General features: G+C 54.6%; 1 protein-coding gene across 8 annotated transcripts in view; it reads left to right on the top strand.

Moving 5' to 3' along the window:
• Window positions 1-10122, top strand: part of LOC105494910 (ring finger protein 220) — a 300901-nt gene extending 290779 nt beyond the window's left edge. For all 8 annotated transcript variants that reach the window (XM_071094102.1, XM_011763921.3, XM_011763917.2 and 5 more), the window contains 7 exons: window positions 3070-3166; window positions 3366-3452; window positions 3592-3647; window positions 3781-3859; window positions 8035-8143; window positions 8293-8367; window positions 9103-10122. In XM_071094102.1, the coding sequence (XP_070950203.1) occupies window positions 3070-3166; window positions 3366-3452; window positions 3592-3647; window positions 3781-3859; window positions 8035-8143; window positions 8293-8367; window positions 9103-9174 (575 nt within the window). In that variant the 3' untranslated portion in view covers window positions 9175-10122. The remainder of the gene's footprint in view (window positions 1-3069; window positions 3167-3365; window positions 3453-3591; window positions 3648-3780; window positions 3860-8034; window positions 8144-8292; window positions 8368-9102) is intronic.
• Window positions 10123-12331: the final 2209 nt, after the last annotated feature.

Here is a 12331-nt window from a genome sequence, read left to right as displayed (position 1 = left end):
CTGGGAGCCGGGATCTGATAAGGAAAGTTGTATCCTGAGAGATTTCTCCAGGCCACCAGCTAACTAGGACCTAATACAGCAGTGTCGCCAGTGTTTAGCCAGTACTGCTGGGATGTGCTGTGTGGCACCAGCCATCAGCCCAGCCAGCTCTGCTGGGTGCTGCTGAGATCACAACAGTGAGTCACACTTGGGACCCTTGCAGCTTCCAGTCTGGTGAGGGACAGTGACAATATGTGGTGATAAATATGATTCTGGAGTTACACAGGAGTCTAGGTGGACACCAGGGAAGGGCCACCTGTGTATAAGAAGCTGGGAAGCCCCATGTACCACTCAGAGCACCGTGAGGACAGGGATCAGGTCTTGAAGCTCTCTGTTCTCAACATGGAGCCAACCAGAGGATGAGCCCAATAAAGGTTGAAAGAATGGCGTTGAGGTGTGAGTTCTTTCCTTTAGCAGGGATTCAGAGAGCAGCTGCTCTGTGTGGGCACTGAGCTGATGGTAGGAGGCATGGCTGGGCTGAGTCAGACTTACCAAAGGAGCAGGCCTGTGTATTGCAGACCAGGAGGGAGAAGGTTCTAGGCAGCGAGCAGGAGGTGTGGAGGCATGGGGGCATGAGAAAGCACAGAGGATTTGGGAGACCACAGTAGCTCTGTTTAATGGAGTATGAGTCCTGGGCCAGGCATGGTGGGCAGTAAGACTGCAGAGAAAAGGACTTCAGGCCACGGGGCTACTTTCTGTGTTGAGAAGCTGGAGCTTTTCCTGGCAGCTTTGGGGTACCCTGTTTGTTTTCTTTTTTTTTTTGAGACAGAGTCTCACTCTGTCGCCGAGGCTGGAGTGCAGTGGCACAATCTCGGCTCACTGCAAGCTCCACTTCCCGGGTTCATGCCATTCTCCTGCCTCAGCCTCCCGAGTAGCTGGGACTACAGGCGCCCGCCACACTCGGCTAATTTCTTTTTGTATTTTTAGTAGAGACAGGGTTTCACCGCGTTAGCCAGGATGGTCTCGCTCTCCTGACCTTGTGATCCGCCCGCCTCAACCTCCCAAAGTGCTGGGATTACAGGCGTGAGCCTCCGTGCCCGGCCTGGGGTACCCTGTTTTCTCTGCTTTGCCATGGAGCCGTATCGGGCTCACATGTGGTGCCAGGGTTCTCTGCTTTCCACTTATAAGGCAGGGCTAGGCAGGGCCAGACCGAGCAGAGGATGTGAGGCTAGCTGCTGAGCTGCGTGTACTTGGGGAAGGGGGGTTGGCAGGGCTTGGGTGCCGCAAGCTGTAAGTGAACCTGATAGCTACATTCTGATTGATGGTGGAGTTTGTCTCCCAAACTGTCAGAGGGTTTATAGAGGTGCCACTCACCCACAAGGCAGGAATTGCTTGTCAGGACACCTGGCTGTGAACAGGAGACAGAGCTGTAACTTGGTGTTTTCTCAGCTTAATGGCCCTGCTGCTGACCTGCTTGTTGCCTCAAGTGTGTCAGTGCCTCAGGGTAGAGGGCAAATGAGGACTGTCAGGGAGAGGTGGAGTCCAGGCTGTGCCCGGCGTCTTTCCTTCCCGGTGCTGCTTACCTTTGGTGGTATCTTTGTGAGACCAGAGACTGGTGGGGTAGAAGGGAGAAGGATCAAGACTCAGTGTTTTTCAGGGCTTGAAAAATGGAGAACATTCCAGATGGAGTGAATAGCACGAGCAGGGGTCTTAAGAGTGGGATATACAGGGTATGTTTGGGGTTTGGTGAGCAGCCTCTGTGTCTACATGCATGGGGTTTACAGAGTGAATTAGTAGAGAGCAAGAGTAAAGACATAGATGGACCCAGATCTTCATGGATCTGGCTGAGGAGCCTGGGCTTGGTTGTGCATGCAGTGGGGAGCCATCGATGGTTTTGGAGCAGGAGGAAAGGTGGTCAGAACTCAGTGGTAAGCAGGATGAGGGAACAGATAAGAGGCCTGAGGACTCCCTACAAGACATATCCTAGTGAGAGTATAAGGACCTGAGAGGAAAGAATGGACAAGCTGAAATGTCTGAAATCATCGGGCAGACACTGAGCTGCTTCCTCACTTCTTTAAGTATTTCTTTGCTGATCCCAGTAGCCACAGAGTCTCACATTCTTTTGTCCCTGCAGGGCTGTGCTGGCTAGTGAGGTGTGGTCTGAGACCCACTGGGAGGAAGTGGGGAGCTGGGGGGAACAACTCTATAGCACTTGACCCTGGGCTATCAGGAAGGGTGGTCCTGGATGACAGAGAGATCACCTGGCAGGTGAGCAGGCCTAGTGTAGCCCCAGCAGCTCGCCCCTCTCCCTGAGCTGAGAATCCACCCGTGGCTTGCCAGATGCACCTCAGGGGTCAGCCGCCTGCCTGGCCCATGGCCTGGCCTCCGCTCAGCCTGGTTGCCTTCATGGACTGCTTTGAGAAGTAGGTGTGCATGCCTGTCCTCCCTCGTCTGTCTCTTCTTAATCCCTTCATAACTGCACTTGTCCAGGAATCTGGGCTGAGTGAGGTGGAGATGAATAATTAATGTCAGGCGCTTCAGACACCAAATATTTGAACAGCTGCCTGGTGTTTTTGCTGGCAAGGACCTAGCGGCCAAAATCAGGATGTTGTCCGGGGGTCCCACTCTGTGGCTCTGATTGGCCTTAGCCAGCCTGTTCTTTCCTCCAATGAACTTGTCAGGCTGGATAATGGGGCATAGGGGGAGGCCCCACTCCTTTCCTGTGAAATTCCTAGACCTGAATTTTTCTGTCCTCTTCCTGTTCTTCCTAGACCTGGAAGATAGGTGGACAGCAGGCCTGGGGCTGAGCGTCCCCCAAGGACGTGACATAATGTATGAATGGGCTAGTTTATGAGCAGAGACCACTTGGAGCAGCATGCAGTGGCAGAGAAAGATGAGGTTTGCAGAGTGAAGGGCCTGAAATGTCAGGGTCAGGGGCACTGAAGTATCTGGCTCTATATATCCCAGGCCCAGGTTTCCCTCTGGGCCTTAACAGGTCCGAAGCCTAACCACTACCTGCAGGCAACAGGAGGGGCGCCCTCGGCCTAGTCTTGTTGTCCGCAGGCCCTCCTCACACCCTGCTTCCCACAGGCTCTGGCTTCATCATGTGCAGCGGCAAAGAGAACCCGGACAGTGATGCGGACTTGGATGTGGATGGGGATGACACTTTGGAGTATGGGAAGCCACAGTATCCTTGGAGCACTGTGGGTGCTGGTGGGGCTGATGCGGCAGGCCACAGGGAATAAGAAAAGTAGCTCCTGTGGTATTCACCTGCACCACCCCCCCGGCCAGAGTCAGCTTTGGCCAGGAGGGGCATGCTCTCCTGAGGATTCAACCCTCATGGCCTGCTGCAAACTAGGATCCATTGTCCTTGACCACCATGCCAGATATACAGAGGCTGATGTCATCCCCTGCACAGGCGAGGAGCCTGGTGAAGCCAAGGAGAGAGAGGCACTCCGGGGTGCAGTCCTAAAGCAAGTGTGGGCACAGGCTTGGGTGGGTGGAGCAGAGAGAGAGGAAGCCCTGAGGCAGGGGTCAACCCAGTACTGACCCACAGGGCTGTCCTGCCCGCCTTCAGGCCTCACTTTGTTCTTCCTCCCTCCTTTCCTCCAGTGGCGGCCCTCCCAGCACACGCATCACGCCTGAGTTCTCTAAATGGGCCAATGACGGTAAGTCCTGCCCCAGGTTAGGAGTAATGGGGGAGACGGGGTATCCCTGGATGGTGGTGACTGACTCAAGCCCAACCCCTCACCTGTGCTGCCCAGTCTGGCCGGAGTATGAGTTGCCCCTCTGTCCCAGCAGAGATGCCATCCACCAGCAATGGGGAAAGCAGCAAGCAGGAGGCCATGCAGAAGACCTGCAAGAACAGCGACATCGAGAAGTGAGTGTTTGGCCAGGAGGGGCCCTGGGACCGCAGTTCAGTGGGAGGAGGGGCCCTTTGCTAGTAGGAAGGCCTGCTGCCAGGGCTTCTGGCCCTCCCAAGTGCAGCTCAGTGCTGCTGCCCTGGGCACACAGCCGGCAGTGGAGCCCAGCTGGTGCTAAGCGTGACTCTGTGAATTGATCGCTGGGCCACGGCCCCGGGAGCCTTGGCGGAGGGAGGAGCAGTCCGCCCGCCTGCCTGCCCGCTGTGGCGGCCTCCACCCAGGGAATGTGATGTATGGCCGCCCAGCCCAGCCGGCGCACTTGATTCATCTCCAGTTTCTGTTTCTTAATCGGGAGCTAAATTGGTTTCATTTTTCTTGTCCCGGGTGGCACTCACAGTGGGTTTTAGGCAGGAACATTGGGTCTCATCACTTCTGGTAGGAATTTTTGGCCTGGGTTCTCTGGCAGAGGAAAGGGGATCCATTAGCACTTCGCCCAGCGCTGGGCAATCCCTGGCCTGGATCCCCGGGAACCACAAAGATTTAGTATCAGCTGGGCATCTCCCTGACTTCCCAGAAGCCCAAGGAAAGCCAGTTCTGGCCTCAGGAGATGGCATTGTCCAGTCTGGGCTGCCTGGTGCTGCTGCCATTGGTCATTGCTTAACTCCAGTACCCACCCCACCTTCTGACTGCAGGCTAGGTTGCCTGGGGTTAAAAGGCAGCCTCTTCATTCCAGGGCCAGTGTTCCATCTTTGCCTCCTGCCAGGAGAGTGGATTGCAGGCCGGTGCAGGGCCGGGTCGGTGGCCCAGGGTCACCTCCCATTTGTTTCCCTCCATTTTGTGTTGTCATAAATTCATTCCAGCCCGTTGTGGTTGATCAGTTTATCTCGGCCGGGGCCGCGAGTGCTGCTGGCATGATGTATGGGCCGCGGCGCAGGGCCCGGCTGCCCATGAATCACCGCAGCTGCTCCGTGTCAGCGCCGGAGCGGGCCGTACGGGTTCGGTGCAACCAGCTTGTGGGGGGGAGGAATGACGTATGGATGTTTATTTAATAATTCTCTCCTACTCCAGCTGAGCGGGGCGGGCGGGGTTGTAAGGGGCACCCACCCTCGTCTGGAGGGGCTGCTCATAAATCAGAAAGACAAGATCATTAATCAGGGATGGTGCCCAAGGAGGAGGTGGGGGCAGAGCCAGTGGCTTCCATGAAGGTACAACCCACCCAAGGCTGGGGGTAGCCAGGATTTCTGTCCCACCTGTGTGAGCACAGGCACCCATAGGCAGGGATCTCTATGATGAGGTGGAGACTGGCTCAGTCATGTGCAGAGCTCTCCACTGGGTCTGGGTCTGCTGAGACTGGGGCCCGTCAGTCCCCAAGATTTCTCTATTTCTTGCCCTAGATCTGTTTTACTACGCAGGGAAAAGGAATGGTAGGATGCCATGGCTCCACCAAGAATCTCCCCACCCCCCGTGCCCTGGAGGGGCTCAGGAATAGCTCACAGCCAGCCTGGACCAGGGGTTGGAGGCTTGGGTATTTCGCCAGAGCCAAGATTGGAGGGCAGGTGTGTGCTGAGCACACCCAGGATAGGCAGGTTCTGGAGTTGGCTGTTGGCCTTCACTGTGGCCTTGTAGCTCTTGGAGATGGCATGGGAAATGACTTCGTTCTCTCCTGGCCTCATCCATTTTTGCCATTCCAGCTCCAGTTCTCTGATTTGAGGTTTGGGAGTTAGTTCTCCATTCTGGGGTAGGCTGCCCCCAGCTGCAGGCCTTAGTTTCCCCATCTTTGAAATAACCATATAGGACTAGGCAAATTCTCAGCTTAGTCCTTGGAGTGGAAGGGAGCACAGCTACAAATCCTTGTCTCCTTATCAGGAATTTACCTGTAATCCAGATGGGGATGGCATATATGGCATTGTGCAAAATGCCAGGGAAGGAGCCTGCTGTTTGAGGGCTTGTGACGAGAGAAGGGGTAGTAAAGACTTCCAGAACCAGAGGGATAAATGGAAGCCCCCAGGGAATCAGCCAGTACCAGGAGGAACGAGTCAGAGCCTTTCTTGGCATCCGTGGGAAGAGGCAAGGCAGAGGGAATCATGGACCCTAGGGTGATGGATTTAATTGTCCCTGATACAGGGACACAGCCACTAAGGAGTCAAGCTCTGTGTTGCTGCTAGCTCCCCAGAGGAAAAAGGCCAGAGATTGAAGTTTGTTATTGCCCATGAAATGTGACCACTACCCTCCCTGCACTCCCATTACCACTCACATCCAGTAATGACAGACCACCTGTAAGCTCTCAAGCTTCCTGAGCTGATTGTCTCCCCTAAACTGCAGAACAGGTGCCCCCAGGAGAATGTCCTTGCCCAAAGTCCACCTCCCTTATGATTCCCGCTGCTCTCAGTCCAGCCTCTGCTTCCTGATTGAGTACATCTGTGAAACCTGAGCTGTTCGTATCCCGCTCTTCAGCATCCTCAGCAGCTTCCTGCTGTCCATGAGATAAACTTCAGCTCCTTCAGGTGTGGCATTTGAGGTCCTCCTGCATGCCATCTCCTTTCTCACTGTAGCACTTTGCCTACACATGGGCCTTCTAGCCAGACTAGAATCTTGGGCCTCTTGGCCTCTGTTTCTGCTGTTCTCTTGGCCTGGAAGCCCCCTCCTCCTGGGTGTAGCCAGTACAGTCATGGTCAGTCACACAGTTATTAGTTGATCATGGAATCAGTCTGCCAGGTTTGAATCCCATCTCCCTGACTCTGGGGGGACCTTGAGCAAGCTACTTAATCTTTCTGTGCTTTAGTTTCTTTGTATATAAATCGGAGATACTAGAATCTTCTCATGGGGTTTTTGTGAGGTGTAAATAAGATAATAATTATCAATCCCTCAGTACAATCCCTGGCATTTAGTAAGTGCTTAATAAATTTTAGCTATTTTATTTGTATTATCATTACTATTCCCTAAGGCCAGTCTCCTGCACCATCTTTTCTAGTCTTCCAGGAAGCATTCTCCTCCCTCTGTGAGCTCCTCTGGGTCCTGTTCACTTGTTTTAGGAGGGCGGGAAGGTTCCTTGAGAGAGTCCTAGCTATTCCCTGTTCAGCAGTGCAGCCCAAGGAGTCCTGGACATGCAGGAGGGACCTTCTGGTGCAGGGCTTGGCCCACAGACAGGACTACCAGGGCATCTGATATGCCTAGGAAGTAACAAGGAGCCCTGGAGGCAGGCCAGGCCTGTGGCAAAGGGACCTAGATCATGTGGGACCCGCCCAGTCCCTGCATCTCTCCCCCTGTCCCTGGAGGTTGGACGGGCCCTTTCTTCAGCAGGTGTTTGCTCGTGCCCCGTGCTTGAGGTGGGGCTCTTGGCCGTAGTATTGGTGGAGTGAGCAGCGCACCCTCAGGGAACCCACACTCAGGAACTTTACACTGCTGTGGTGGAGTTCACACGGGGCTGTGAGAGCCACTGTGCAGTGCTGGCTCGGGGGTCTAGAAAAGGCTTCTGGGAGGGCATGAGAACAAAACTAGGTCTGAATGATGAGGCAGAGCTAGTGAGTCAGGCGAGGGGGTGCAAAGGGATCACAGTGCAGAGGCCAAGGCAGTGAAAAAGGTGGCATGGATGGTGACACATAGCAGTCGAGCATAAAATGCATGGCAAGGTCCTCAGGGGTGCGGTGGGCTGGAACTGGACCAAGGAGTGCGGTGGAGCTCTACTCTGAGGGGGACATTGGAATGTTGGAAGTCACACCACAAGAGATTCGCTTTGAGAACATAAATTCTTCTAGGTGCTGGGAGAGTGGAATGGAGATGAGGGGCCTGGAGGCAGAGAGGCTGTCTGGAAAAAGTTAGTGGAGGAATTGGTGCAAGACATCTGAGAGCCTGGACTAGTGGTGGTGAGGGGCAAAAGAAGTGGAGAGATGCTGGAGATACCAGGAAAGATGACAGATTTGGGTTGTTGGGAAGACTGCGAAGGAGTGGTTGGAAACGGTTCCCTGGTATCTGTGGTGTAAAAATTCATCCGGATGGGAATGGAGGAACAGAGAGGGTGAGGAGTTTAGTTCTGGAATGTGAATTTGCAGATTCGGGCTATCAGAGGAAGGGGGCAGGCAGGGATGCCTAGGGGACATTTCTGTATTTGGTTCTGGAATTCAAGGGAGGTGTAGGCTGGAGGTGCAAATGGGAGATGCCCGCCTGCCACCCAACCATGCCTTCCTTTTTACAGAATCACCGAAGATTCAGCTGTGACCACGTTTGAGGCTCTGAAGGCTCGGGTCAGAGAACTTGAACGGCAGCTATCTCGTGGGGACCGTTACAAATGCCTCATCTGCATGGTGAGTAGAAAAGAACCTAGGGGTTCCGTTGGTCAGGCTTCTGCGCCCTCTGGGGGAGTTGGAGAGGGTCTCCGCACTGTGCTCTGGGCTCTTCAGTGGGTGGACCTGCCTCAGAGTGACCCCTTCCTTGTCTGCCCCCTCCTCCCTAGGACTCATACTCGATGCCCCTGACGTCCATCCAGTGTTGGCACGTGCACTGCGAGGAGTGCTGGCTGCGGACCCTGGTGAGGTGGCATGGGGGTCGGGGAATGGGAGGCCGTTCCGGGCACTGCCCAGATGTCCATGCTTATGCCTGAGCCTGCCTGGGGGAAGTGGGGAGCATGGGGCAAAGGAGAACAGGATATTTACCTCCAGGATATTTACCCCCAGGCTCGCTGCCTCCTCCCCCACTGCAGGTTTAGGAACTTCTCCCCCTCCATGAGTTCACTGCATTCTCCCTTCCCCTCCCCCTGCCCCCCCCGAAGGTCCACTGCATCACACAGACTGGTGAGGCCCAGGGTCAGGAGGAGGCTGGCTGTGGGTAAACAGGACCAGGGCCTTGGCCCCTCCCCCTCCCATTACTAAGCTCCTTCTGCTCCTGCCCCTGTTCCTCGCTCAGGAGCAGCCATTAAAATGTCGCCCGGAGACAGCAATAAAAGGCTCGGACGTGGGCTCTGTGTCCTGATCAAAGGCCGCGTGTAATCTCGTTAGGGCTGCGGCTGCCACAGCTGGACCCAGCCTTGTTCTCATTACCGGGGCTCCTGCTGCGGGGCTGGCCAGGCGGTTTGATCCTGGCGTCCCCCCAACACAGGAGCGTGCCTGCCTGCTCACAGAAGCTGCCTATGCGTCCCCAGCCTGTGCTGACAGGACCAAGGTCCCAGCACACACTGGTGCAGAGAGACATGGCTGCAGGCCCAGGTGCTCGCATGCGCACACGTGGCACATTGTGTAGACCAGAGCCCTCCCTGTTCTCCCTGCAGGGTGCCAAGAAGCTCTGCCCTCAGTGCAACACGATCACAGCACCCGGAGACCTGCGGAGGATCTACTTGTGAGCTATCTGCCCCAGGCAGGCCTCGCCTCCAGCAGCCCCACCTGCCCCCAGCCTCTGTGACAGTGACCCTCTCCCTTTGTACATACTTGCACACAGGTTCCCCATGTACATACATGCACATACTCACACATGCGTACACACACACACATTTACACACGCAGGACTCTGGAGCCAGAGTAGAGGCTGTGGCCCAGGCACTACCTGCTGGCTCCCACCTATGGTTTGGGGGCCATACCTGTTCCAGCTCTGTTCCCAGGGTAGGGCAGGGAGGTGGGGGTTGGGGGAGTAGTGGGGCACGGCTCCTGAGATGCAGCCCCCAGACTGACAGACGGACAGACAGACATGCAAACACCAGACTGAAGCACATGTAATATAGACCGTGTATGTTTACAATGTTGTGTATAAATGGGACGACAACTCGCCCTCTACCTGTCCCCTCCCCCTTTGGTTGTATGATTTTCTTCTTTTTTAAGAACCCCTGGAAGCAGTGCCTCCTTCAGGGTTGGCTGGGGGCTCGGCTCATCCACCTCTTGGGGTACCTGCCTCTCCCTCTCCCGTGGTGTCCCTTCCCTCTCCCACGTGCTCGGTGTTCAGTGGTGTATATTTCTTCTCCCAGACGTGGGGCACATGCCCCAAGGGACATGATCCTCTCCTTAGTCTTAGCTCATGGAACTCTTTATAAGGAGTTGGGGGGTAGAAGCAGGAAACGGGAACCGAGCTGAAGCAGAGGCTGAGATGGGGGACTGGAAGACAGTGCTCCTGGCCACCCAGCCTCTGCTGAGAACCATTTCTGGGATTAGAGCTGCCCTTCCCAGGGAAAAAGTGTCGTCTCCCCGACCCTCCCGTGGGCCCTATGGTGTGATGCTGTGTCTGTATATTCTATACAAAGGTACTTGTCCTTTCCCTTTGTAAACTACATTTGACATGGATTAAACCAGTATAAACAGTTGCTGCCTGTGTGTTGTGTGGGGAGGTGGGGGAGCTAATTAGGGGAGGTGGGCTGAGGCAGTTACGGGGTTAATTCCTAGCGGCAGGATGGGGGAAAGGACCTAGCTATAGGTGTATGACACTGTGCAAGGTTGGTCTGCTCTGGGGCCCTGGAGCATTTGGTTTGGATGGGGGTGGGGCTGGGGATCTGGGCTCCTGACTATTGATGGGTAGGGGCTCTAGGTTAATTCTTTATTGATGCAGAATCGTCAGCTCATTAATCACAGAAGAGGTCAGAGCTTGGGGGTACAGAGGGGATGCAAGCTCTATACCCCAACCTAGGGCAGAAGTGGCCACAAGCTTGGTACAAACACAAGTCCCAGGCCTCTATCCCTTTCTGGTCCCCTGAAACATACCAGAGACCACAGTGGGATCACCCTATCTGCCTCTCAGGCTTTTGTTCTATTCTCCAAATCTCTAGTGATCATCATCCCAGTGTAGCTACTGCCTAGATTCTCAAATGGAAAGAATGGAAACCCTATCATCCAGGATGGACCTTCAAGTCTCCCATGTGCTCACAGAACCGAGGCTGGGCAGCTAGCACTGGAGAGATGGCACTTTGACCCCCACAGCTCCCCACTGCCAGTGAGGTAGCTCAACTTCAAATGTGCTCAGATGTGCTCAAAGCTACATGTAAGTCCTCACCCACAACAGAAAGCTGTTTGGAGAAAAATAGTCAAGGCCCCAGAGTAACCCCATGACTCCAGACTTGCTTTGACACCTTGCTCACGAGGCCCATCTGCCCAAATCCCCAGCCTTAGTTGCCCATTTTCTCTGGGATACCCACAGTGAATTCCTCAGAATTGGGTCCAGTTGGCAGCTTCTGCCACCCCTTGCACCCAGATGAAGCACAGACAAGTCCCCCTTGGAGCCCAGCAAAGGCCCTTCACAGCCCCTCACCCAGTTTGATGGCACCCAATATCCTGAACACAGGGATCCTGGGATCCTAGGAATGTACACAGCCTCTGTCAAGCGATGGCTGAGGGTTTGGGAAAGAAACAGATTTGGAAGAGTAGAGTGGGTAGGTGAGGGCAACAGAGAGATGAAGAGGAGGCTCTTAATGCCCAGTTCCTGTCAGGCCGACTTCTTTGATGTCTTTACTCTCCCCTCCCACAGGCTTGGACTCAGTAGGTCCTTGATGGCTGGTTACCGCCACCCTGGGGGCCATATGGTCTCTAAAGGAGGCCATTAACCCAGAGTGAGGGCATTCCGCCGAAGCCCGCCCTGCTGTGGGAGCCTTGAGCTGTCTCATGGCACAGGCTGCACTGCCACCTGTTGGCCATGGCTAGGAATGCAGCCACACAGCATGGGAATCCCTGCCACCACCATAGTGGGGACTCACCAAGGACTGATGGGATGCAGACAGAACGCGGCTCTGGGGACAGAGGGTCCATCATCCCCGAGAATATCAGGAGTCAGCTCCCATCCAGAGCTTTTCTAGCCATCTCCTTCACTACCCCCTAAGCCCCTTGATCACCACGGTAAGCTCATTCAATCAACAAATATTTATTGAATACCTACTACATGGCAACATTGTGCAGTAGTGACTTCTAGACTGATAAATGATACTGAACTATCAGGCTGAATTCACCTCTCCTGCCTAGAGAGTATCTAAGTGGGTCTCCCTTCCAGGAGATGAAGGAGTTTGCTATTTCAGCCCCAAATCCCCTTACCCTGGTTCTGGTCTTTAGGGCTTGGGAGTTAGCTCGTCCCAGCTCCTGTTACAGTGCTGCTGCCTTCCCGTCCCCCACTCTCTGGCAACTTTCAGCTTGCAACTTTCCCAGATCCAGCGGCTTCCTAGCAAAGTGTGGTAGAGCCAGGCAGGCCCTTAACCTCTGCATCCGTAGCTCCTCATCTGGCTTCTACCTCAGACTCTGAGTGAACTGCCAAGTGGGACCCATGTGGATGGTACTTCACACTGTAGGGCTTCACCCTGCTGGAGCAAAGACCGCAGCCCCTATCCGCAGCCTGACGCTACCCCTGACCGAGATACCTTCCCTCTGACATCTCCCCACAAAGCTCACCTTCCATTCAAGGAATCAAAACTCAACTCTGGCAACAGGCACAAAGCTTCAGTTACGCAAGATGAAGTTCTGAATTATGCAAGATGCAAGACTATTCAGTTCTAAAGGTCTGCCGTGCACATAATCTCTTAAATTTTAAGTATCGTA

The sequence above is a fragment of the Macaca nemestrina genome, chromosome 1 (assembly GCF_043159975.1).
Source record: "Macaca nemestrina isolate mMacNem1 chromosome 1, mMacNem.hap1, whole genome shotgun sequence".
Lineage (NCBI taxonomy): Eukaryota > Metazoa > Chordata > Mammalia > Primates > Cercopithecidae > Macaca > Macaca nemestrina.
This window is presented reverse-complemented; position numbering and strand designations above follow the sequence as displayed.